Source organism: Dryobates pubescens, chromosome 8 (genome assembly GCF_014839835.1).
Source record: "Dryobates pubescens isolate bDryPub1 chromosome 8, bDryPub1.pri, whole genome shotgun sequence".
In the NCBI taxonomy this organism is placed as follows: domain Eukaryota; kingdom Metazoa; phylum Chordata; class Aves; order Piciformes; family Picidae; genus Dryobates; species Dryobates pubescens.
In genome coordinates, this window is record NC_071619.1 from 22,571,015 (window position 1) to 22,598,451 (window position 27,437).

Here is a 27,437-nt window from a genome sequence, read left to right on the forward strand (position 1 = left end):
ATTAACAACTGCAGAGACAAAGGCAGACAGCACCAGAAGAGATTCTGAAGATGTTATATTTCAGACTTAGTGGTCTTACTTTCATGTCACTTTGACATGTGAAAGGAGAAATTTTTTCATTAACACAGAAAAACTCTGGAAAAGAAGCAAGTCATTCTGAAGAAACAATTGTTAAATCACAGTTCTAAAGTAAGTTTAGATGTACACACCTGTGAGAAAATCTTGAATAGCAGCAATGAGAGGTTCTCCATTTCTTGGTGTTACCAAGTTTGCTTTTGTCTATATGACACAAGAAACAAAAAAGTTACATATTTGAAGAGACTGATACTGTTGTGTTGGGTTTTTTTCAGAAGGAAACTAACCATTCAAGACAGTTATTTTTGCAAAAGAGGTAGAAGCTTATTCTAAATCGAGGTACAGCTGTCTTCAGAATAAACAGAAAAAATAGATTTGGTATTTCAGTTCACTACAGTCCATGCAAATTTGAGAACAGTTACTGGAAATTACACATCCTGTTTCCAAAGCCCAAGCCGCAATCCACTTGGTGCTTTTGGTAGGTTACTGTTCAAACAGGACAAGGAAGGGAAGACAAGCTAGTTTGAGAACCTGTGAGGGGACAAGAGGGCTCACATACCCACTACATGGAGCTACTCTCCCTAATGATATATATACAGCTAGCCACTTGCCCTAGCCGCATTTGCTGATGTCTTACTCATAATACTGCTTCAGTTACTCACCCGCACCTACACAGTGCCCAGTGCCCCCTTTCCAGGATTGTAATGCAGCGCAGCCATAAATACAGCAGTCGTAATTCACAATTTTGATAGTGGGGAGTATACAAATATATATTATACATATTATGTGGTTCAAACCACTGCAGGGGCCTGTAAGATGGGGACAATCTTTTTAGCAGAGCTTTTTGTGGTGGGACAAGGGGTAACTGAACTAAAAGAGGGGAGATTTATATTAGATACAAGGAAAAATGTTTTTACAATGAGGGTGGTGAACCACTAGAGAGGTGGTTGAAGCCCCATCCCTAGAAACATGCTGGACAGGGCTCTGAGCAACAGGATCTAGTTAAAGATGTCTCTGTTCACTGTTAAGGGTTGGACTAGGTGTCCTTTAAAGGTCCCTTGCAACCCCAACTATTCTATTATGCTACGATATCCAAAGCAGCTGTGGCATTTAGTCACCCCGAAGGAGCAAAGTACTAGAAAATCCTCAAAGTCATGCTCCTAACCACTTTCACACCACAGATCAATGCCAGGAACCACTGGACTGCTTTTTATTTACCCTTTCTTCTCCCTCTTTTCTCTGCCCTAAGAGCGTACCGTCTTCTGCCTTCTCTAGTAAACTGCCATCAGCAGTGCAAGAACAATATTGCTGCCACATTTCCAGTTGGTCTGACTGTCCGCGATTGCGGGGGTGTTAGACCAGGAAGCAAAGCATGTACCTGTTTGGTGACAGAACCACCTATTTCAGTAGCAATCACCAAGGAAAGTCAGGCAGACACATATTAATGACATTTACTTACTTAAAACAACTGAGTTTTCCATGGATCTTAAGTCTACTAGGTTACCATTTTGTAACAATCCTAATTCATTCTAAATACTCTTTTGCAGAGTTTTAAGGCAGCTTCACAGTTGTACATTACTTATACCCAGGAACCTTGGTAAGATTTCAGATTTCACATTCAAATTAAGAAATACAGAGCTCAGCCCATCTGAGGTTCCAACCTCAACATTATCTACCTACCCCCATCAAAACAAGTGCTTCTGCTTTTGCTTCTTCTGTCTGAGGAAGGTGAAGGTTCATCTCATCTCCATCGAAGTCTGCATTGTATGGTGTACAGACACATTCATTAAATCTAAATGTTCTATGAGGCTTTACCCTTGCCTGGGGAAAAACAAAACAAAACAAAACAAACAATCAATGCACATGCGGTCGAACATATTCAGGGATGCACTACCTGCAAGTTAGGATGAGTGTGCACTTACAATGTGAGCCATGATACTCAGCTTATGAAGAGAGGGTTGTCGGTTGAACAGGACTATGTCACCATCTATAAGATGTCGCTCCACAATGTCACCAAACTTCAGCTCCTGAGCCATCTTTTCTCGGTTTCCATATTTCAAGAATCTTAAGAGTAACAGATAACAATGGACTCAGAAGAAATAAAGTGAGAAAAATGTAAACACCACTGAAAATCAGTTATGCTTTTAAATGCAAGTTCTTCCATCAAATCTTGAAGTATCTGTTCTACAATAACTGGAAAAAAAACCTGGTGTGGATTGCATCATTAGACATCATCCCCACTGCTATTTTAAATAATTGACATGTATCTGACATTAATCTATAGTTATTAGTCACCATGTAAGCAAAAAGTCTGTTTATAAAAACAGAATTTGTGTCAATTGTATCACAGAGTGTAGGGAGTTTCACTCATATAATATCAAGATTAACTTTCCCAGTAAACATACCCAAAACTGCTTCTTTTCATTCACCACTGCACTGCCTCCTCCACTTCAAACAAGAAAGACTCAGTCATTAAAAAACCCCAAACAATAAAACTCTAATTGCAGTTCACTATCATTAGTGTATGCACTTCAGCTTAAACTCCATAGATGATCTAAAAAGAAATTGTACACTACAGCTGAGGAGAAACTGACAATTTTTTTTTGTTACTGTCCTTTGTGAAAGATTACGAAAATAAATTAGTCTGTGTAGATAAAACTGTTTTCACACAGAAGTAAGGGTAAGTTGACAGGGAGAAATAAAAAGTGAATCATTTTAGGTAAGCACAATACCTTTTCATCTGTGTGTGCCTTTGCTGTATGAAGTTAGCTCCAGGATGAACATCAGGGCCATTACGGACAAGTTTCCTCATAAAATTAATATTTGCTTTGTTCACCTGTTGCATAAAGAGTTCAGTCAGTAACAAATGAAACACGTTTCAGGACTTCTTGTTCTTGCTGGTAGCTTTTGTGTTTTCAGATGTTATGCTCAACTAACAATCCCCTTCAGCCTCCAACTGCTGAAGAGAACAGGCAGGAATGAAGAAAGGAGGAAAATGGAAGCCAATCTTAAAGCAGAATATTAGAGTGAAATTGAATTAAAAATCTGTGATATAAATTCAGAAACAAAAATATCGAACCCCTCCTCACACAGGTACACCAACAAATACATGAAGCTACCCAGGAGTTCAAAAAAACACCTGTTCTCTTGACAGGTTGCTGCTTACACCGTGTGCCTACACAGTACTTGCACGTATCCAATGCTACAGACTTCATTTACCAGCAGCAGCAGAACTGACAAAGTGTCACTGAATGACATCTAAAACATGAAGCATGACATTAACTCTCTTGCATGGAAAGGCTATAAAGAAGACAACATTGAGGGCCTGTTTAAAAAAAAAAAAGAAAAAGAAAAAAAAAGGAAGAAAAGAAAAAAAGGAAAAACAAAAAGAAAGGCATAGGAATAGTTTCAGCTCTACACTACTTACCTTTTCAGGAAAGGTTAGTATTTTAGCAACGTGAACAGGCACTGCTACTTCATCTATTCTTAAGTTAGGATCAGGTGAAATGACTGTTCTTCCAGAGAAATCCACTCGCTTTCCAGAGAGATTGCCTCTAAACCGACCTAAGAAAACAAGCAAGTGAAAGCTTTCATCCAATATTGGTTTCAAAAAATTATCTACTAAGGCAGCACATTACAATGCCTTCAACATACACCACCGAAGCACAAGCCAATAGTAGTGGAGAATAGCAACTGTGTGTGGCTTAATTAAAAAAAAAAAATAACAATTTAAATTACTTCCTAGACTAACCTTGCTTTCCCTTAAGTCTCTGAACGAAACCTCTGGTCCATTTTTTAGGTGCCATGTTGAGAGGAATTCCCGAGAGCTCACTATTAATGTATAAAGCACACTGCAGTTGAAGAAAGTCCCAGTCTTCCATGATCATCTGTGTTTTGGCTCCTGATATCCTATGCTAAATCAAAACAATCATGCAGTTCAGAAAACAATACACAAAAATACATATATAAAATATAAGGCATATTATACTAGCAAAGAATTTTTTTGATACGAGTACAACTTTTGTTTTGAAAACAATGTTAAAACACCTTCATACCTTGGAATAAAAAGGCAAGACAACCTCATAACAAGATGCACATTACCAAGGACACTCACAACCCAGGACCCAGTAAAAAAATTTCTTTTGACTAGCATTGGCTTTGGACAAACGCTCACAAAACTAAGTATTAGGTCAAATCTTCTTTTTCCCAATATAAATTCACAGACAGAAAAATCACCAGTAATTGTTTTTCCATTACAGGAAACTTCGTGCTCACTTGATCTTGCTTGCCCAGCAAAAGCCCAGTTTTGAAAAGCCTGAAAGGCATTAGTCTGCTAGAACTCTTTTAAACAAATGATACATTTTGAAACTTACTTCTAGTCTGGATTTGATGAGCATGCTAATTGAAGCCTGCTTTCTTAAGAATAGATGATGGAACAAAGAAAAGACAGTGATACAGTAAAAGAAGAAGAAAGTCTACATGAATAAAAAGCAACTAATAGGTAGAATGCTTTTATTGTGACCCCTCAAAAAGTCTCATAGTCATAGGAGGGTAGAGGGTGGGAAGAGAGAGACATAAAGGAAAAAGAGAAAAAAAACACAATAAAAACCAAGAACAAAACCCCCACAAACACAAAAACACAACAAGGAAGAGCTGAGTTTATAGATCAGAACTCAAATGAAAAACCATTTCCTACAATCCACCAGCAGAGCTTTAGCCGGTCAATCAGCTACATTTCACAGATTTGTAGAAGGATTTATGTTGGAAGGGACCTTGAAGATCATCTAGTTCCAATCCCTTGCCATGGGCAGGGACATCTTCCACTAGAGCAGGTTGCTCAAGGCCTTATCCAACCTGGCCTTGAACACTGCCAGGGAGGGCACATTCATGACTTCCCTGGGCAACCTGTTCCACTGTCTCACCACCCTCACTGTAACGAATTTCTTGCTTATATCTAGTCTAAATCTACCCTCCTCAAGCTTAAAGCAGTTCCCTCTTACTCTGTAACTACAAGCCCTTGTAAAAAGTCCCTTCCCAGCTTTCTTGTAGGCCCCTTCCAGGTACTGGAATGCCACTGTAAGTTCTCTATTGCTCTAAATGAAATGCCAAAAGACACAGTAGTACCTATAGATTGTAAGCAGTAAGTCAAGTAAAACCATTTGCTATGCTCAATTCTAACCAAATCTTTTGGAAGGCAAAGGTCTCTGAGAGCTAAAGGATGACTCACCTTTTTAATAACATCATTGAGGAAAATTATCTCTGTCAGTTTCATTGTCAAATCATCTTCATTAGTGCCAGACTTCAAGTCACTCACAACAGAGGGTCTGATGCACAGAGGAGGCACTAAAAGGCGTGTGAGGATCAAATCTGAAGGTTTACCTGCGTCTGGATTCATTAGAAGCAGAGGGATGTCTTCTGCTGGGATTCTTTTAAAGAGGTTCAATACTACCAAAGGATTCAAGTTTTCCTACAAAATCCATTGGAGAATGAAGAGAACAAGCAGTCATATAACAGTTCCAGGGCTCCTCTCATTTAATGGTTGTTCAAAAAGGAGGTATTTTAAAAAGACAAAAAGAGAAGAACTTTCCATGCAAACAAAACTGTGTTTTGGTCTATTTATTCTGAACCAATGCTTTTGGAATCTCAGATACTAATCTGTTGTATTCTCTCCTTCCTTTCTTCCTCATCATATTACTCTCTTCTCTAAATAATTAACCAAGAGTATTTCAAAGGTATTTGCCAAAGAAACTCAATGAACCTCTTACGACTTACAGTTCATTGTATTCTTTTAATTAGTAGAAACTCACATGAATCACCGTACTTTCTAGACTATTTGTCAAAACTTCACAGTACAGTACTCTTCTTAGTATAAGAAAATTCAGATAGTCACTACTTTGTGTCCAAATATGTACCAATATCTTTCTAACTTGCAAAGACCGTAAGGAAACTAAAGTGCACACAATGCAAAGCTGAACAAAACAAAAAGGTTAGATAACTAAGTCTTCTCTCTTGTTTTCAACATGGGGGTCTTCTGAAGATGTTTTTTTCCCTGTGTATTTTAATCATTTTGGTGTTGCAGTAAATCTACGTGTAAATGCAGAGTTTATATGGGCCTATATTTCTTTGTTTTCTAGCTTATGGAATGTATAATACGCCAAGAACATTGCCTTTCTCTTCCCACAGAAAGCTATGTATCAGACAATAACATACCGATAGATTAAGCTTCTCATTTTAGAAGAGTTAGCATTATTGCAATAAATACAAACATTCAAGTGTCTGTTGGGATATGAAACCACTGCAAGGTTTAAGATGCTACATTAAAACCTTTGAGGAGTTTTATTTCATGCAGAAAAAAAAGTGTAAGTCATAATCAAATTCACCTGAGCTCTTCCCAGTAAGGGTTCTACTTCTTTGTTGTGTTCTATGGCTGTTTCAAAGGACTGGAGAAAAGTAGATACTACTGGATCCATGACTTTCTTATTGGTCTTGTACTTTTCATGTATTATTTTCAACAAACCACACTTCTTCACAGTTCCTGAAAGCAAATAAACATGGGTGGTTTTTTTTCTTTCCCTTTTACCTTTTCTTTGGGTGTGTCTGCTTTTTAAAATGACAAAAACATTGGGGGTAAGAAAAAAGACAGGACAAAAAAACCCACAAACCAAAGTCATGTCTCCTTGTATGGCTGGCTTGGTGCACCCAGATCATGACGCAGCTTCTGAAGCTGAAAGCAGGTGGTATAGCCCACATGAAAATGCAGCTTCACCTCAGTCACAGCAGGTATTTTTTTTAAAGCAGAAGTTTCCAAACAAAACCAAGAGAGTAGGATGTGCTATTTATGTATCATCCCACTATCTTCTAAAGTAATTTGGAAGTGAATTGTGAGAGAAATTTTCATGTAATGCAGGTAACATTACCTATAAAACTTTCACAGACTAGTAGAAATGCTTTCCAAATTCAATTATTTTTACTCAGGTATGTTGACCTACCATTTAATTTGGTAAATGCCTATTGCTTGTGCTCCCTTGCGTGGCGCTCACTCCCTGTTTATTCAGGACGTCAATCATTGCAACAAGCAGCCCACAATTTTAATGAGTCAAAACCATAAAGTTCTAAGTATGAATAAACTATTCACTATGAATCAGTAACACTACAATCTTTTCACAGCAGTATCATCTGATCAGTGTAAAGAAAGAAAAAAAGTACTTTGAAAAATAAATATGAGATCTCAAGACATACTGCCCTGAAGAACAAGCTCCAGTGTAACCCGACATGATCACAGCTTGAATACTGCCAAATCACAGAGCATACCCTCCTAAAGGATGACAAGCACATTTAGTCTTTACTAAGACAATAAAATGATGAAAAGTGAAGTTCAATCAAAATTATAAAGCCTACAATGTTTCTGTGTTAAGGTATTGATCACTGGCAACAGCTCCCAATATTTAAAAAAAAAATTAAACAGGGACATTTTTGCCACTATTCTAGTATCAAATATCGGTTACAGAATGGAAATAGCACATAAAACAAACTCAGCAACTACAATGATGTCTATATCCACATAAGTGAGATGTTAACAAGCACGTGTCTGGCATTAAGAGTGCAATTACCTATTTCTTAATGAAGGCCAAAGGGAATATCCATTAGCTGTGGAATGAACAAGCATATTCAATGTTTTGAGGCTGTCACAGCTGTCAAGGTAAAAAACATCACAGTAGACAACTTCACTAACTGTTAATGTCAGCACTCACCATTAAAGGCACCACAGTAAGGACAAGTGTTCTTCTTTCGGCACTTTTCAGATACTTTCTTTTTTAGCCCTCTCTTCTGAAGATATGTAAGGCCAGGTCGCTTTAAGTAATCAAAAAACTGTTTTTTTTCTTCCACTGACAGCATGATATGGCAACAGGTTTTGCAGATCATCTTTAATGTAAATACACATCAGCACAGTTGTCAGACATTCAGAAACGTTGCACGCTCGAAAACAACTTAAAAGGTTTTCAACACAGTGCAGTTTTTTGAATAAAATAGCATTGCCTTGGTTGAAAGGCAAATTCATTCACTGCCATACACAAAAAAGTACATGGCAAAAAGAAAGATAGAGTCAATATGGCAAATCCTTTTCTAAGCTCTGCAGAATCTTAAAAATCCTTATAAAGCAAACAGAGTTTTTATTTCATGGGATTAAACTATTGAGTTCAATATTACGGGAACCAGAAAAGATGGATTTATACTATTAAGACTGGTATTTAAATAAATTCATTTCACAAAACACAGAAGCACAAACTCTAAAACAACCATATTTTGGTCTTTTCAATTGCTATTTCAAGCATCATCTTCCCCAATAATTTCCTTTTTCAAATGTCAACAAATCATAATAGCGTTTACCTGTAAGATGCCTATAACAGCTTTGAAGTATCCAACATGAAAACATGGTAGTTCTAAGTCAATGTACCCATAATGTCCTAAACAATCAGCTAGATTTTTTCCACATGTTTCACAGGGACGGTCTTTTTCACTGGTTCCCTTTGGGAGAAGGAAAACACAGACACAGAAAAAAAAATTACAGTTGTCATCAACTGAATATATAGAAAATGTAACAGTTCTTGAGGTAGTTAGCTATCCTGACTGCAGAGCCACTGCTTTTCCCACCATCAAGAGCATGTCAGTAACATTACATTCACTCCAGTCCATAACAAAAGCATCTTTCACACACAGCCGCTATTACCAGTGACATAAACTCATACAGCAATTGCAACTGATCTGCAGCCCACTGATCTACAATATGGCATTTTGTAGATGTCTCTGCATCTTCCAGGGACATCTCGGCAGAAAGAACTTATCCCCTGCCACAAAAGAACATTTTCCTGTACCATCTGAAAGCGCAAAGTAGCAGTCTCTGCCACTGACAGCCCATGCAATTTGAGAATAGACATATTTACATGTATTTTCGATTAGCAGTAAATTTCAGTCAACTTATTTTTAACCACTTCATTCTACAGAAAGAGTCAGGAAGAAAACCCCTGGTTCTCACCATGCGATGGTCAAGTACTCCATACTGTAGAGGAGAGTGGTGGTTGTCCTGACTGTACAAGTTTTTGCTGACCACTTGGATGTGAGCCTGCTGACGCATCTCCTCCGGAGATTTCATGCCAAAGCAGATGTGGCTTCTAGAATGGAAATTTCACATGCATGTGTGTGCACATATATATTCAGAAACCCTTCTATTCACAGACATGCATAAACATGCATTTAAAAGCAATGCAAAGGTGGCTACGTTTATTCACGATGTATCGGGAGCAACTTCTTTTTGGACAACTGTAAAAAAAAATAAAATAAAAGAGCTCCTTTGCAGTGAGTTAGTGGCTTATATCCGGGGGAATTATATATGTTCTTGGGCAGCTTCACAGCTGCCCACGTGTAGCTGCGCACCCCTGAGCCTCTCCGTAAGTCTGAGCCGAGCCGAGCCGAGCCGAGCCAAGCCCATCCCGGGAAAGCACAGCTCAGATCAGCGCTTTTAAAAGTGGACTAGGCATAATACCGGACTCTCTCTGCCGCCCTGCTCACGAAACTTCTTCCCGGCTCCTTTCATAGGTGTTGTGCCCTACCCTGAGCCTTCAGCTGCTCGCCACCACAGGTATCAGGCCCTCAGCGCGGAGGGCCGCACAGCCCCTGCGGTGCGGCGGGCTGCGTGGCGGCCCCCCAGGAGCTTCCCACCGCACGGGCTGCCCCACTCACATTTTTTTGGCCACATCCGTCTCCCTGAACTGCTCCTTCACCATGGTGGCAGCGGCGGCGGCAGGCCGCCAGCGCCCGACCCAGCTGCACACAGCGGCACGGGGCCACCAATGCGCAGAGGCGTCTCCCTCTGCAGCGCCCCCTACTGGGGCAAAACTGGGGTCCTCCCGTGCCGGTCTTCCCGACCCTGCCCCGCGGGACGCCGGCTAGCAGCCCTGCCTCCGTCCGGTCTTTCCTCGGGGACGCGTCTCACATTGCCAGCCCTTTCGGGACCCACAGGCGCTCTGGTTGCGATCGTAGATTGTTACAAGCCAACCACCGCCGCCCCCCGCAAGGTGCCAGGAGCTATGTCGCCAAGCCCACTTCATAGCTTTGCATGGGCTTTCCCCACAGTAGCCCTGGTTCAGGCCCTAGGCATCAGCAGCGGGGTAGAGCACGATGACAAAACCAAGCCTTCACCGGCATCAGTATATAGGAGGAAAGCGTGCCCCGCCACACCACTGGCAGCATGCCTGAGCCCACTCGGGCAGCACACACAGCATTCGTAGCCTATCAGGCACACTTGAGGCACCCCTGCCGCCTCCTTCCGCGTCCGGCGCTAGGGACAGCGCCCTCTACGCACAGCTCCACCTCTCGTAAGAAGGACCCCTGCGCCGCCTTATGATTGGCTGCGGGGAGGTTCTCATTCTTTTTCTCGCTCGTTGGCGAAGAGGGAGTTGCCAAGATGGTGAGTCTCCGGGCTTGACACGGGACAATCCATCCCGCCCTGCTGCCATCCCTCTACCGCGGGGCTCCCCAGCTGCTGGGTTATGATGGACTGAGCTGCACTTAACGGGTTGAAGGGCTATGGGGGAAACTAAGGGGGTGCTTATTCTCGTGTTCGGAGTCGGGGCTCCTGCGGCCTGGCGCGGCGCTGCCGGGTGTAGGGACGAGCTGCGGGCCGGGAGATATGCTTCGTCTCGTGTTTTCAGTGCTGTTTGTCTGTGAGAGCTGTCTAAGGCTTTGATGCTACTTTGATGCATTCAACTTTTTTTAAGGTGTTAAAGGGGCGGTGTAGACCATACTCCTATCGTAGAATAACCGAATGGTTAAAGATATCTAGTTTTAGCATGGGTAGGGACAGCCTCTACTGCACCAAGTTGCTCAAGGTTTTATCCAAGCTGGCTTTGAACACTGAAGGGGCTGGAGCCTCCACAGTTTTGGGCAGACTGTTCTGGTGCCTTACGACCCTCATGGGGAAGAGTTTCTTAATAATGTGTTATCTAGGTGTAGGTTCTTTCCGTTTGAAGCCATTACCTCTTCGGTGTACTACGTACCTTTGTAAAAAGTTCTCCAGCTATCCAGGAGGCTGTCTTCAAATGCTGTAAAGCTGATACAAAGTTTCCCATATATTAGGGTTATGGCTGTATTTACCTGAAAGCATTAAGGGCATGGTAACATAGGATTTTAATGGAAATTTCCATGTGAAGGAGGCAGCAACATACAGGTTTAAGGAAACTTCTCACGGGTTGTTGCAGCACTTGGGCTTGTAACCCATGTGATTCTTTAAAAGTTGCTTCAGCTTTCAGACTGGTAGAGATCCGTCTGTTGCTCTATTGTTTGGAAACGGGGGATGAGGCTGTCAGTTTTTCAGCATACTTTTTAGCCATGATTTTTGTAGCCCACGACCAGACCCCTTAGGTTATAAGTTCATTGTAAACGCACCTAGGAGACTGCTGCCTTGCTGTGCTGCGTATTATTTATGTATTTACTTAGTTTGAATTGTATGTGTAGCTATTGTGTTTTATTTTGTGTTTTGTCTTGCAGAATGACACGGTAACCATCAGAACCAGGAAGTTCATGACAAACAGACTTCTTCAGCGCAAGCAGATGGTAAAGGAATACACAGAATTGCTTTTAATTACTTGCTGCTTTTGGTTTGCAAATGTTTAGCCACTCTAAGAGGTTCTTAAACCTCCAGGTTCCTATTGTGAGAGTTTACAGGTTTGGATACTTTGCTTTGTGCTGAAGGTATTTAAAAGACATGTGGATGTGGTGCTTAGGGACATGGTTTTGTGGGACTGGCTGTGTGAGGTTTGTGGTTGGACTCAATCTTACATGTCTGAATGATTCTATGAATTTGTAGACTTAGGAACACTTCTGTATCACATGAATAACACTTTCTACTACTGAGGTGGGTTAAGCCTTAAGCTCATGGTGGGACTGTAGCACGTAGCTGTTGTATTGGATATTGACCTTTCTATACAACATGTGAAAATTCTTTCTTAGGTGATAGATGTTCTCCATCCTGGGAAGGCCACAGTCCCCAAAACAGAAATCCGGGAAAAACTGGCAAAAATGTACAAGACGACGCCTGACGTAATATTCGTCTTTGGCTTCAGAACTCACTTTGGTGGTGGCAAGACAACAGGTTTTGGCATGATTTATGATTCCCTGGACTATGCAAAGAAAAATGAACCAAAGCACAGGCTTGCCAGGGTAAGTTGTTTCCCAGCAACCTGGAAACAATTAGGGTGGGTTTGAAGTGTTTTTCCTTCACAATTTATATGTAATAGCTAAAATTTTATCAAAGTACCATTGGTAAAGAGCACAGGTTAGCCACTGCATTTGCAAAATATGTTACTGTATGTTAAGGGAAACTTGGAAGTTGAAGATGATGTTGGCAGTGATGTTTGGCAGCCATAAAAAAATAGTCACTATTAAAGTTCTTGAGGAAGCATTAGAGATGAGGCTGACCCAGCTGCCTTAGTGCTTCCATTCTGTGTTGAATCATTCATTAGTGAACTTGTCTTACTGCTTAGCTAATACTTCAATTTTAAACAGTATTTGAAGAGTCCAGAAATAGTGACACCTAAATTCAGAATTCCTATCAGTGAAATACTGCTAAATGCATCTTTAACTGTTTTTCATAGCATGGCTTGTATGAAAAGAAGAAGACTTCTAGAAAGCAGCGAAAGGAGCGTAAGAACAGAATGAAGAAAGTTAGGGGCACAGCCAAGGCAAATGTTGGTGCTGGCAAAAAGGTAGGATGAGAATATCTGTAAGCCAGAATGAGCATGTTGCCTTTGAAATGTTGATGAGAAAGTCTTCAACAGAATAACACTGTTTTTCTTCCATTTCTTTCACCTGTTCTACTGGATAACAGAAGGTAATCTGTGTGGTGTTGCAATAGCTTGTTATCAGCTCAGTAGCTTAGTTTTGCTCCTCACTGCTGCAAGCTTAGCTGATACAACACGAAACAATGCTTCTTAAATGCTTGTTTCCTTCGTCACGTGAGCTGCAGTTGACCTTTCATAAATCTAACAGTATTGCTCTAATTGCATAACTTAGTCTTGCAATGTACAAATTAGATTATTTTAACACTTGTTACTGGAACTACCTAAGTATTTGATATTTCTTCCATGTTACTGTTATTTATGGTGTTAATTATAGAAAAGATTTTGTTAAGAATGGGTGGCATTGCAGGCAATGAAGGCAGTGTATAAACAGAAATAAGTTGGAATGCTTGCTTTACTCTGGGTTAAAGTGAGTGATTTCCAAGATGTTTTTCCCTGATGTGAGCTTCCTTGCTGTGGCCAAAAGTTGTGGCAGCTTGGAGGGAGGCAGAGCTCCTCTATTACTGAACTGCCTAAAACTGAGGAATAGCCTGGGTATGAAGACAGTCATCTTCATTAGTAGCTTTTTGTTCTCTGGAAAATACTAAGTAATCTGAAGTGTGTTAACAAGAAGAGGGCAATGGCTTTTGACACTTAGTTCTGTAGCTGCTAAAGTGCTTTGTCATCTTGACCTTCAGTAATCTTCACTTTTGCTTTTTTTTTCCACTTTCTTGGAATTCTCCATCAGAAATGAAGTATCTTGCAGGTACTGAAAATGAGCATGGATGTGGTGACTGAATTACACATCACTGAAATGTGTGTGAATTCTTTTACCTGGAGCACTGTACTGCCTTGCATACGTGCATGATTGCTTAAAACTTGCTTAATTACATCATAAATTTTTTCTGTGTGACTTTAGAAAATAAATTTGGCTAACAGCAAGACAGACTTTTGAGACTAGTGAAGTAACATTAAATAACGAATTCCCAGTGAGAAGAAATCCAAGAAACTCAATGCTGTTGATTTAAGGCATTGGGTCAGAAAGCCCCAGGTTCTCATTCAAAGTAGTACAGTGCAATTGCATGAGCAACTTGATCTTTGTGTGATAGTAGCTGTGTGTGTTTGTGAAAAAGTCATGTCACAACTTACTGTATTTGAGACTGGTTGGAAATGACAAGAGTTGTCAGCATACAACTATTTAAACTACTGTAATATTCTAAGTTAACACACAAACTACAATGAAATAAACCTTTATGAACTTAGTCTTACCACTCAATGGACTGGATGAATATGCTGCCAACTACTAGATGAGATAACCTGTAGATAAGATTAGGAATATTTTTTCCTTTCTGCTTTAATGCTTGTTTAATAATTGAAGTCCATCAGTTGTTTACAATATAACAGCACAGGTTAGCATTTGGTGTAGTAGTAACACCAAAATACACTCTTGTCAATGTCAGGGTTATTTATGTCAGGGTCATTTAGTGTTATGCTGACACCAGTAGTATGGATGACACTTTTTTCAAGAATATTAATTTGAAGGTGCTGTTGAGTGTTAGTGCAGAATGTCTAAGTCAGTTCAATTAGTAAAGCTGTCCAGATCTTAGAAATTTGCTTAAAGCCTGTAAGTAGTTTAGAAATTGACCAGGATTGTATGCTGTGATAACTACAGAGCAGATGTGACTTCTATACCAAGCACTTCTCAAACTAGCATGCAATCTCAGTAGTAGGTGAACTGTGGGGTTTTTTTATTAGAGGTTTTTTCATGTCTTTTAAAATGATCTTCTAGTTGATAAGCATGCATGGGTTGGATCCTAATTGTTTACAAGTATTATTACTCTCTGTGTCTTTGCATTAAACTTAAAGACAATTTTTGTTTGCTGGAGAACAATACACTTGTTTCTGAAAGCTTTCTCTTGAAAAATGCATGTTTAGACATAATGGAGTGGCATGGTTTATCATCCTTTATCACAGCTATGTGGAGGAGTTTTTAATATGGGTCCTGGAATATGTTTTGGATTCTTCCTATGCAACCTGTGAAAGCTGTCTATCTCTGAAATGTATAGGCACTTGATTCTGAGGTATCTTCAGGCAAGTCTGTATTGTTGCGAGTTATGTATCACATAGTCATACCACTCTTCAAATGGTGCATCATTCTTGCATATGTGTGGTGTTTTTATACCTTTAAAGCCAGAAGTTAATTATGCTGATGTCAGACTTAATTTTTCTCCTGCACTTCCTTTCACTTCTCATTCCTTCAGAATTCCTGTTCTGTTTTGCCTGCAGTTTCGAAGCAATACTTGAAAGTAGTTTGTGTTAGTTAATATAGTCTGCAGCTAAATCATGACAGTATATTCTGTATCTAAACTGTTGTTGAGCTCATAAGAGTTTTAACAAGTAGATGTGGATGTCTCACCTAGTGTTTGCATTTAGAGCAGTGGCCTGCACACTCTGGGATACTATAATGCCAAAAAAAAATTAAATTAAAGAAAACCTACTCTCTTAATGTCAACTTCAGTTGTCACATCTTTTGACATATGAGCCTTTCAAACAAATGGTTTCATTTAGAGAAACTTTATCAAGCAGAAGAGTGAACAGGTAGGAACTTCAAGCCATTGTAGCCTTTAGATACAGTTGAACACAGAGTTTCTTTCTGACAGTGGTTTAAGCTCTAAACAGCTGTTGTTTGGTCCAATTTTCAGTTTGAGAGAATGTGTGAAAGCTAAGTTTTCAGCCTCTAGAGCAGTCAAAACTGAGGTTTTTCTTATCACATTTCATTGTGGTAGTGAGAAAAAGCACATTGAGTGTCAGTAAAAAGCCTCAAAGGTCTATGTTCAGCACTAGTAGAACTTTGATAAAATTGTTCTCTTACTGATTAATGCTTTGTCTTTTTCAGTAAATGACCATACTTCAGATGGAAAATGGATAACGGGTATGATTTCTGAATGCTTTGAAGCGGTAGACATTCGGTAGTTTGTAGTTGCTAATAGATGTAATGTCACTTTAATGTTCACGGTATTTTGCTGATACAGAACCAGTGCAAGAGCTGAAGTCCATGAAAGGCTTCAATGTTTATAAGTTACTGTTGTGCTTACTACTGAACTGGTAATTGATGTGACTTCTACTTAGTAAAATGCTTGATTAGGCAAAAGACTGAAATAATCAGTTCAGAATTACTCTTGCTAAACTGATTATATAGTGTTGTAAATAATGCTTATGTTTTCCTGTTGTATACCAAGGACAGGATAGTTCATCTTAGTTTTTGTTGTTTTGAGTTGAAGTGCTGTATTCTATTTTGAGAGCAAATTTCTGTTGTTTTCATACAGACATTTAAGCAAATTCCTTACAGACAAACCTGATCCTCTTAGGCAAATCTTAAACTGGTTTTTAAGAGTCTTTGGTGCAGAAATGAGTTGCATGTGCTGTGGGCAGTAACTGCTACAGACAAAACTCTAGATTTTATTAGAAATGGTTTGAAAAGCAACTCAAGTAGTCTGTCTGCAAGCTGATGTAGTGAGTATAATGCCTTAAACAGCTGGCAAAGCAGTTGTAGTTTCTTGAACTCTTCTTCAGAAATGCCATAACCCAGGCTTTTGTTACTATTTATGACAATACCATGAAATTTTGAACACTGTTTTATGACAGGCAGTGTGGTTCACCTGGTTTGAGAACCACTTTTTCAGGCTCTATAAAGGTATGAGTGTACAAACTGTTTTAATTGTGTAGCACTGATCTATCTTTTCCTTTACAGATTACACAATTCTGTGAAGAAGTGTAGAGTTCTTCTGGGAAGAAGTGTGTCATCTGGCTTTAACATCAAATAAACCATGTCAATAAAACATTGGTTTGCTCTTCAGTTTTGATTTGAAAGCTACCATTTTGTGACATTTGAGAAATTTACACTAGTGTGCTGTTGGCACTGTATTTTCATAGCCAAGCAACCATTGTTTGGAGTATCAGTTCAAAGTGAATCTACAGATAATAGTGTAACTTCATGACAAGTGGGCAGTGTTAGTTTATGGAGGTGGGTATGGCTTTAGTCACCAGGTGTTCAATCTAATATGGGAAGTTCTTGTAAGGTCTACTTGTTTGACTGCTTCTATATGCCCCTTGCAGTATAGCAGAATAGAAAACAAAACAGGTGGACAAAGATGCTCAGAGCTGCATAATTCTGCAGTTCTAACCTTTGCTAATGAAGGAATCTGGCATAACTTGCCTTTATTCCTGAGTTGTCAGGAGAGGTCCAGGAGTCTGTGCTCATTAAACTGCAGTACACCCCTTATTTTTCATCTGGTACTTTAAAGGACTCATTTAAGATTGTATTAGTGGCTGGATGAGTGGATGGTGAAACAGCCATTACATCTAAAGTAATAATTTTGATTGTGAAGTCCTGTGGAAGTTAAAAGGCTTTTTTCTTGGCAGGCAGACCTTCAAAGAGGTACCTATAAGATGTTTGTCCCTAATGTATACATGTATTCAAGCCTGGAGGGTTGGTGGAAGAGTATTGAAAGTGGGATTTGTGCAATTAAGATACAGTAAGTGCACTGAACTCTTGAGTCTGCAGATGTTTTGAGTAAGTGACAATATGTTTTTGGCAAAGAAAGACTGTAAGGGCTGTGGAGCAAACATAGAACCTAAACTTGTTCTAAAGGTAATATCTATACTAAACTCTAATGTTAAACAGCAAAGGAGATGTGTTCAGCTGTTAAATGCAATTGAACAATCACTAGGGGGTGGTGTGAACACAGCAATGCAACAAGCAATAGAAGACAGACAGTGATTTGTCATACAATAGGCTGAAAAGAAGCTGAATTGTCCCCTGTCAAACAAGTCAACTCCTTTGTGTTTTTCCACTATTCTGCAACATTCTGTGTTGATGTGTCTTCCTTTATCCTGTCATTCCACCTGGAAAATTGAAAGCATCTGAAGAGATGTCATGTGAAGTCTTGGTGCTTCAACAGTCTGGAGATGTAAGCAGCTCTTCATGTGAATTTCTGTTCTGCCAGCATTTTGCCTTCTACTACAGTGTAAGCAACGTGTAGCAGATGGTCTGTAATTCGAAAGTTTAATGCGTACGTCATGCTGTGAAGACTTTAGGTTAATCCTCTTTCCTGTGGGAGGTAAAACAATTAAGTGGAAAGAATTGATGAAAAAGAATCTTCACTACTTTTCCTACCATGAACTGAAGGTACCCTTTTATTTCCTGCTGATCTTGGCATATCCCATCATCTATAGATACTAGTTTTTGTCATTGTTGCCTGCTTTTAGACTTTGGCCTGGCCTTTGTATTTCATCATCTCAAATATTTATTTGGTGACTGATCTGGAGTCCAAATTAGACTGAACTTGTAAATTAAACCATTGATGAATAATCCTAAATTTATATACATGGAAAGCCTTTCATTCATTCTTCAACATTTTTACTGGCTGGGACTTGGTTGTGTGGTGGGTTGAAGTTATCCCCAAAATGAATGTCAGATGAGCTCAGAAGGTTTGAGAAGTAAATGAAGTTGTGTCTACAAGCAAACTGCAATCCAGAAATACAAAATGGAATGAATATGTACAAAATACACAATATATGTACTCTATATATTTATAAACAACACAGACTCCTCAGGGCCCCCCTGGACAGATTTGGGGCACCTGTTCACCTCCTCACCTCCTCCCTCCCTCCCTCCTTCCAGTTACCTCAGAAGAAATTAACTCGTCCACATTATGCTGGTTAGTTCCTGTACAAAATCACTATCATAAGTTTTCTACACAAACAAAATAGGTCACTGTCCCATACTAGCTGTTGATCCTAGATTGGAATGGTAAGTTTGAGATTTTAATTGTGAATCTTTCCTGCTCATGCTTCCTTCTGAGTGAAACTACATATATTGGCCTTTTTTTTGACAGGTATTTTGGTGGTCCTAAGTGACCACATGAGTAGTTTTGTTTTCTTTCTTTCCTCCGAATGCTGGCAAAGTTTTATCTGAGCACAAGAACTTTCCAACAGAAGCTGCAAACTTCTTTTGCTCATCATGTTCTTCACATAATAGCAATATGATCAAGTTACTTCCCATGAACACATTTGTTACAATATCTCTAAGGTTTACCATGAAAAGGTTTAAGTAAGCTTTGACAAGCCAGTGTGGGGAAAATAGACACATCCTAGTATGTTAATGCTTTTGGACTCCTTTGCTGTCAAGGGATTAAATGGAAACTCAGTCTTATGTTTGTAGCTAACATTAGTGAACTCTTATGTCTTAAAAAATCCCCTGTGGAATTTTATTCTCACCTGGAATTCAGATAAGTTTCCTCCTAGTTGCAGTCTTTGCTCTCTGTAAAGGCTGTGTCTAATGGAACAGCTCGTAAGAGTGGTTGAAAGACCTCTTGAGTGCTAGAAGATAGTAGTGTGGTTGCTTTTTTTTGAGAGCTGGCCATTGACAGCCAGTGCTACTAATAAAATAGCTCCTTCTTCCTTTCCAGTGACTGCAGTTCATGCACATAAATAAGGTCAAGTAGTGTGCTGAGATGGAAGGACATCCAGAGCATGTGTGGCTCTCTTAAGGCAGTACATGTTTGCAACAGCAAAAACTGCAAGTGCAGTGCTACACTGAGGTAGATAATAATGGTTTGTGCTTGTGTGCTCTGGGTTAAAAAGAGCTTGTTATCTAATGAATCTGACCAGAATGCAAACTGACCTGCATTAGGGGAAGCATGCTTCATTGCCTTTCATGATGATCTAATTTGATTGTACTGGAGTTGCTACCCTGCTGTCATTTTCTGTCAATTTTTGCTAGTCTGTTTAAGCCAGGCATCATTTGTTTTGATTTGGTAACAGTTTTCAGTCACTAATAAAAGTTTTCTGCAACAAATTACCTTAAGTCCATATCTCCTGCACAGTGATAACTGTATATAGGAAAGGGACTGACACTTAAGACTTCCAATATTTTTTTTGTTCAACAGCCAATGTAAAAATAGCTCAATATTTCTGAATTAAAAGGGTATTATCTGGTTTTAAAGTAGTGTTGTAGAATTCAAGAGCTGTCAGAAGTCATGTTTTAAGTATTGATTTTAATTGATCAGCTCTGGTTATAGAAGAAAATCAGGTTGATTTAGGCCTTCTTCAGAGCTTTCCAATAGCAAAAACTAAGATAAGGATGTAGGATTGGAGAAATTGCTTCATATTCACACACAAATATTAAACCCTTATGGTTTTGAGGAATTAATATATTTTGCTTAGCACTGTAAAACAGAAAGTATGGTGAAACTAAATTGTCTAGACTCAAAGAAATGGCATGTAAATGTGTGGCATTACATACAAAGTAAAATGCACATCAACAATTTCCCCACATTTTTATTATATGTGAAAATCTTGATGGGCATAAATGTCTGCGAGTTGCCTTTGTGTGCTAATAAACCATCTCCTTTCAGTGTTCTACACGAGTGCTTTAAAATACCTTTTATTTAGCAGTCTTCTGGCTCCTGGCAATACTTCATCGGTGTGGCATGTAAGCTTACCTGGGTGAAAGTCTCAGTGTAAGACTAAGATACTTTTACAGAAGCTTTATCATGGTGCTGCCCAGACCAAACCTTGAAGAGTCTCCTTAGAAAAACTTGTGGCAGTGTTGAAGACAGATGCAGGCACTCCTATGGTCCTGGCAGGATGTTACCAGAAAACCTTACTGGAAAGTTCCAGCCTCCTAGAGATTTGTATGCCTGCTTCACAGATGAAACGCAGAAAGGTTTTTATAAGTACAAATGTATGCAAATATGTAGGAGAAGGGTTGTTTTCAGATAGCTTTGGAAAGGCTATGTTTGGTCCCTGACTTAGGAAAGAATGTAAACATTTTGTAACTGAAGGGAGAAACTTGGCAGAATTTGGTGGGATGTGTTAGAATATTGTTTTGTTATTTTAGCCTATTCTATGCCTTAATTACACACATGCCAGTAGAAAATAACCAGTTAAGATGTGACACATATGTCTTCTGATAGAGTATATAACTTTGCTGTGTAATGTAATAAACATCTTGCAAACATCTTGGCCTGGAAGCTGTGCTCAGGGTGATTGAACACCTACACCCCTATTACAACTGTTTAAGTTGGAAGGGCCCATCGACAATCATCTAGTCCAACCACTGGACTAAGCTACAACGTGTTATCTTGGGCACTGTCCAAAGGCTTCTTAAACACTGACAGATTGGGTATAGACCATCTCTAGGATGCCTGTTCCAGTTTTTGCCCACCTTGGTAACAAAATGCTTCCTAATGCAACTAATTCTCAAACAGCTTTGCTTCTGGTGATTTTCCTACAACAGTCTTACTCAATAGCTGTGCTTACGCTTCAACCCTTATGTTTCAACCCAGCAACTCATTCATGTTTGATGTTTCAGCCAGTACTATCAGCTGGATGCCGTGATCCTACCTACTAGCATGTAATTCTTTCTGCTGGGTTCAGATAGCTCATGAGGTGACTTTCTTCTTTAAAAGCTCTCTTCAGAGGTAATGGGGCTAGTTTGTAGTATTTAAAACATTTCTGCTGCAGAAAAACTGTGTATCAGATGTCTTAAACAGATTTCTCTGTCTCTGCAATACGTTTCCAAAGCTTCATGTGGGGATTAACTTTTACTTTGGTTAGTGATGACAGACCAATATTTTGTTATTACTGCTGATTCTAAAGAGGTGGGTGAAAATAGTTATCGTCCCTGGTGTCTTTTTTTCTTCCTCCTCTTCTTTTTCTCCCCCTCCCCCCCAGTTCATTTTGCCATCTAAAGAGCTGCAGAAGCATGTGTGAAATACATTTTGTGGGGCTGGATGAGTACTCAAAATGGTTTTTATTTAGACATTCTGTATCTACACAAGCTTCAAAAACAAGTATCTTGCTTTTCAGTGAAGGTATGGACAAGAGAACAGCTTAGATTCTCTGGGAGGTGCAAAGTAATCCTTTAGCCAGCAGAGGACTGTAGAACCATGTATCAGGCAGTTATTGGTGCAAAAATCTTCAATCATGAAGAGCAAGGGGAAAACCTATGTAGCAAACTATGCAGTCAAGACAGGCTCACAAACATGGTAAAATAGTGAAAAGGGAGGGTGCCTGCCTTTTTATCTCATTAAAGAATTTCATTTGCCCCAGGTTCCCCTTGCCAATGAAGATCTATGGGAATTTTGTTTGTTTTGAAGCACATAGCCAAGAAGGGTACTTCCTATGGCAAGTATACTGAACCTTTTGAGGAAATGACAGCACTACAGAAATCGTGGCATGTTCCCTAAAGGAAAACATACTTCATTTGTAATGAACATTATGTCTGCAGAAACTAATGGCACAACCTCCTATTCAGTTTATGGAAAATAAAACAGGCCCATATGTTGCTGCTTTTAGAGTTTGGGTGTTTAAATTAAATGTTGTTTAATGAATATTCAAGCCCATTTGCTCAAAAAGTTGTGCTCAGTGAAGCATCTTTCTTTTTTCGTCTGTCTTCAGTCTCACCTAGAATATTAAGATGTTACAAGAGAGTGCTAAAGCTGAGGCATCTGTTTCAAACTAAAATTTGGATATTAAAATGCCAGAGCAGATGAGAGAGTAAATAAAGACATACAGTAAGAGACTCGTACTATTTTTTGTTTTGTAATTAAGACTGAGAAAGCTTTGATATGCATGGCACCCTTTAAGAAACAGGAACATTCACTGTGCTATTACTGCAGTTGCAGTTTGTGTACATTACAGTGGTATATTCACTCTTCTCATTTCCTACAGGTGGAGTTAATTGAAGTTTTCCAGTATGTGTGGGCCAGATGCCTGTGCAGGGATAGCAGCGACTGCTTGCTGGGGACACTTGCATCTGTGTGGGGCTACAGCTAGCTTCTAGATTTTTGTACCGACATGTGGGGCAGATTGGCTAGAGGCACTCCATAAAAGCTGGGATTCATGTATTGCCAGTAGCAAGATTTTAACTTTTATCCTGTCTCCAGCTCAAAGTCAAATAGAAACATTAGAAGTCTGGAAGAAATCCTCTAGAAGCCAAGTTTGTCCTATTGATTACCCTATTGAATGATCTAGACTGCTCAGACCTGAAATATACCAGGTGTCATCAAATGTCAGTAACTGCACTGTGACAGGTTACTATGAGTTGGGAAGGAACCCACAGCTACAAATAGGTGGGTTGAATTCAGTCTCATTGTGCATTTGCTTGCATCTGTCAAATCAAGGTTTTTAATTCATGAAGTCACTACTGTGTAAGTTTAACTCTGTATCTTTTCAGGAATTCTTCTAACAAGGCACAACTTGAAATACGTACTTAAATGTTTTCATGAACTTTATCTCTGAGTCCAGAAATTGACAGCATTATCCTCCTTTTTTAAATTTTTGTTAATGGCATGGAAAAGAAATCTTATTAGAAGACAGCTGGAATGTAAACACAAATCACAGTAATTGGTTTGTATGTATTTTCATGACAGTTCTTCAGATGCTTGTTTTTACTGCACAAGTGCAATATTGTAAATACACAGTGAAGCTCTCTTCAAAGAATAATTGATACATGGATAAAATACTGAAAACTCTCTCTGATGCTGTAAATCTAAATGAAGGCCAAGACTATTACACAAACCCTCAAATTCTTTACAGTTCTTCTCTAGAGTTTGCCTGGCCTATCTAATTCCACCATCTCTACTGAGCTCAGTTGTTAAGCATCCATTAGTGCAAGAACAGAACAAGAAATTGCCTACCCAAGGAGGTGTCACCTGAAGGTGGTTAACCTATTCTGGGTATGTATGAGGACATAAATTCATCATTGATGTGTCTCTTTTGGAGTATGAGTTAGAGATCTCAAATTAGAAAAATGAAATCTCTACAAATATAAAAAATTATAAGGAAGTTAACAATACTTCTAATTTCTTCTCATACTTCAACAGGAAATTGCACTTTTATGGTCACTGTCCAATAAGCAGTGAGAATTCTGCCCTGAAATACTGATTTCATTTTGCATCTCAATTCTGAGCTCCTAAATTTTGCAATATATAGGAAAATAATTTTGTTCTGCTAAATATTTGATATGATTGAGAAATGTTTAGGATTATAATTTTAAAATATAGCTCTATGTTAAACTGCTTAACTATGCAATCCTCTGTGTATATTCAGTGAGTACATCTAGTCATTGTAGTTAAACAATTCCTTCTGATATTAGCATTCCCAGACAACAAAGGGAAATGAGCTGTTCCTTGTTAGCCATTACTGCTCATTGGCTGCTATCAGCTACTGTCTTCTAAAGTCCATGTGCACAGGAGTGAGCAAGGGGGAAAAAAGTGAAAAATCAAATGTTGGGATATTTTTGGAATCAGATTGACACTGGAAGTGAGTATATGTGAGTGCTGAATTTGCAGGTCATCTGCTCCTTTTACTTATGGAATAAATACAGACAGCAATTTTATGTTATGTTGATCAGATGACTCAAGTGTAGGTGACTCACAAATGTTGACCCAAGCCAACAATGCCTGTTCAATTTCAACTTTCTAGAGTTCTCTGTCGGACAGCACTGTGGCCAGTTCAGGATCCAGAATTTGGCCCACAATTTCCATTTTGTTTCCTGAACATCCCTCCTTTTGAAGGACTTTTACCCTTCACCAACTACAATCTGTTTAAATTGCAGAGAGCAAACTCTTCTCCAACCAGGAAAGCATGAACATTTTTTTGCCCCTATCATGCTTTAAAACACACTATCTCTTTCTTCCTCAGCTTTTTTCTTGTCAGCTCTAACAAACACAAACTGTCCCTAAGGAGAAAACAAACACTTGCTGTGGTATGCAAACACTCTATGAATTTGTGACATCAGTGCTAACATGGCTTATTTCAGCACCAATTTAAAACCCATTCTCCTGCACCTTATGTCATCTCTTCCTGCCTATCTATCCAGCTTCTTCCAGATTTGTCATATTAATCTGCCATCCACCCTTTTGAACGCTGGAATGTGTTATCCACCCTTTCTACAGTAGTGTGCATGCTAAAACATCGCAATGGTTTTGCCTCCTCCTTTGCACTATATAGGAAAGATGATGAAAGAGACCGTAGAAAACAATCGTGCATCATGGATCTAGCCCTCAGGACAGGAATGATGCTGATGACAACCTGTCAAATGCTAAACTTGTGTTGTTGTTTGGATGAAAGAATGCAAATGAGGGATAAGGAGAAAACAAAAGCTCCAGGATAGGCAAGGGGGATTTTCCAGCAACAATATAGCAAACATTGTCAGAGCGCTTGTGATTACAAGTCATACAAGACTCCACTGATGGGAGCCAGAAACGTCTCTACCTCATTTACACTCCTTCTTGAAGACATTATAATGCCTGAAAGAAAATAAATCTAGACAGATTCCACTAGCTGCAACAGGAAAATTTGCTTTATTAAAGTCTTAAAGAAGACTCATGGCCTCTGCTTTCATACTACCTGCCAGGAGCTGTGTGCATGTAGACTATGAAAGTGAATGCATTTCTGTGCCATTCTGGGTTTATATATATGGTGCATTCACATAATTTTAAAAAATGGGTAATTGACATAACTCCTTCATGTAAATGTTCTCACATGGTTTCAGTTATCCTCTAACAAGTTACCTTAGTTTGATTGGACAGTGAAATCATTGCTGATTTCTGTTATAACTGAGACCTTTAGGACTATATATTTAACTACTGGTGCTACTAATAAGGCTACAGTTGAATACTTTGGGGGAATAAAAAGAATAATAATGTCTGAGTTTGTGGGATGTACTTCCACACTTCACTGTACATAAAGAACCATTATGCTGTACATGATACTTTTTTCTAGAAGGCTGCCAATAATTATGCTAAGTATGAAGAAACCCATTCCCAGAATACACACAGGTGTTTTTTGTGAGGGAAGAATTCTTTTTTCCACACAGCTTTTTGGCAACACAGTGCAAATACAATCAAAAAAGGGTAAGCAGTGCTAGGTAGATTGACTACAAAGAGCAAAGGTGATTCTCTGCAGTCCTATCTCTTTCTGTATTATCCCTCTCCCTTGCTTCCCCCATTGCCTTGCAGGTAGGACATGAAAGTAAGTTGTATATGAGGAACTGAGAGTAACGGGAGCACAGCAGTCTTTCTTGATTTATTGCTTCATTCATTAATCCATATATAAAATGCAATTTAGGACAAGGCTCAGAAATCCTCACTCTGACATGTTCTCACATATTTGATAAATCATTTCACTGAAAGAGGTTTGTAGGGCATCTGCAGTAAATTCTGCCGAGAACTATTTCTCAAAACATTTTTACACACTCATATCAAATTAGAGGATATCTCACAGATAAGGATAAGTGATGGGATTTCTATCACTTGGGTGCATGTGAAAGAGTAGAAGTGAGCAGCACAGTAAGAAAGGCACACAGCTTCAGGACAGTCCCCTTGAAAATCTCAGTATTGTTCCCTTCAGCATAGTCACTGAGATGTTTGAAGATATTGATGTAAATACTGTTTTCTCTTACTATCCAAAGGAAGAAACACTGTGATGTATGGATTCCATGTGAGTTATTCCAGGCAGAACCTGGATTCTTGTTAATTTAGGGGAGCTAAACAAAATTTTAATATGGTGGTCACACAGTCTCCATATACAGGACCAGGATACCAGAAAGACTCTGTAAATTTCAAACTGCATTCCTTTGATTAGGCTGGAGAAGAGTGGTGGGAGTTTCAGTTTTCAAGAATCTTCCTCTGTTGCCAAACTGTCTCCAGAATACACACCCATCACTGCACTGTCCTCAGGCTTTCCTCTCCCATTCTACCCTATTTTTTGGTACTTCTCATTTCTGTACATAATATTGCCTTCTTCTAGGTTCTTTCTTTCTTCCCTAAGGCTTTTGCCAGGTTATACTTCCATTTCATGCCACATAGAAATTAGTGAAGAAAAGGAGTGTCACTAGCAGGAATGGACTTGACTAAGTGGGAAGATGTTTACATCTCACTTGCCTGCATGTAAGAAGAATGTGCACCCAGTCAAGGTAACTATAGCCACCTCCCACTTTGCTTTATCAAACAGTGATGTGATGTGTGAAAAACTGTTTGTGGACCTTGATTCTTCCGACACATTGTATGATTTGTGTGCTTATTGTGTAGCAGTATGCACATACGCATACAGACACGTACAAGTGCATGCCTGTGTCCCTGCTGTTCGAATGTGGCTATGAGCAATCTGATCTAGTGGAAGGTTTTTCCGCGCATGGCAGCAGGGGTTGGAAATAGGTTTTTTAGGGTCCTTTCCAACCCAAACCATAATATGATAATGATTTTTAAACCTCAGATTTAAAAAAAACAAGGTTACATTGATCTTGTAGGAATACAGGACCTGGAACCTCTATTCTCTCTCTCTCTCTCTCTCTCTCTCTCTCTCTCTCTCTTTTTTTAATTGCATTTTGTTGAGAAAGTAGCAAGTAAGCAACACTCTGAATTCTAGTAACTGCTTCTTTCTGTCATTCTTGCTTTTATTCAAGCACTTTTTGTCCTTTTCTCAAAAAAATTAGTAGAAAATATCTTCCTGAAGACC

General features: G+C 39.2%; 2 protein-coding genes across 5 annotated transcripts in view; one reads left to right on the forward strand and one right to left on the reverse strand.

The window, feature by feature from the left end:
- Positions 1-9,899, reverse strand: part of POLR3A (RNA polymerase III subunit A) — a 33,770-nt gene extending 23,871 nt beyond the window's left edge. For both annotated transcript variants that reach the window (XM_009897614.2, XM_054163484.1), the window contains exons 1-12: positions 9,814-9,899; positions 9,110-9,245; positions 8,464-8,601; positions 7,827-7,998; positions 6,456-6,610; positions 5,303-5,542; positions 3,827-3,989; positions 3,503-3,639; positions 2,808-2,911; positions 1,998-2,139; positions 1,756-1,896; positions 210-279 (exon numbers count right to left, since the gene is read on the reverse strand). In XM_009897614.2, the coding sequence (XP_009895916.2) occupies positions 210-279; positions 1,756-1,896; positions 1,998-2,139; positions 2,808-2,911; positions 3,503-3,639; positions 3,827-3,989; positions 5,303-5,542; positions 6,456-6,610; positions 7,827-7,998; positions 8,464-8,601; positions 9,110-9,245; positions 9,814-9,857 (1,642 nt within the window). In that variant the 5' untranslated portion in view covers positions 9,858-9,899. The remainder of the gene's footprint in view (positions 1-209; positions 280-1,755; positions 1,897-1,997; positions 2,140-2,807; positions 2,912-3,502; positions 3,640-3,826; positions 3,990-5,302; positions 5,543-6,455; positions 6,611-7,826; positions 7,999-8,463; positions 8,602-9,109; positions 9,246-9,813) is intronic.
- A 554-nt stretch (positions 9,900-10,453) lies between these two features.
- Positions 10,454-15,860, forward strand: RPS24 (ribosomal protein S24). 3 transcript variants are annotated; one of them, XM_009897612.2, is made up of 6 exons: positions 10,482-10,540; positions 11,620-11,685; positions 12,082-12,291; positions 12,726-12,836; positions 13,657-13,674; positions 15,805-15,843. In XM_009897612.2, exons 1-5 carry the CDS (start codon positions 10,538-10,540, stop codon positions 13,660-13,662), a joined length of 396 nt encoding a protein of 131 aa, XP_009895914.1. In that variant the 5' UTR covers positions 10,482-10,537; the 3' UTR covers positions 13,663-13,674; positions 15,805-15,843. The 3 variants fall into 3 exon arrangements, with proteins under 3 accessions (XP_054019746.1, XP_009895914.1, XP_009895915.1); XM_054163771.1 differs by lacking the exons at positions 13,657-13,674; positions 15,805-15,843 and adding an exon at positions 12,959-13,000 and having other exon boundaries at positions 10,454-10,540; XM_009897613.2 differs by lacking the exon at positions 13,657-13,674 and having other exon boundaries at positions 10,483-10,540; positions 15,805-15,860.
- The last annotated feature ends 11,577 nt before the right edge of the window (positions 15,861-27,437 follow it).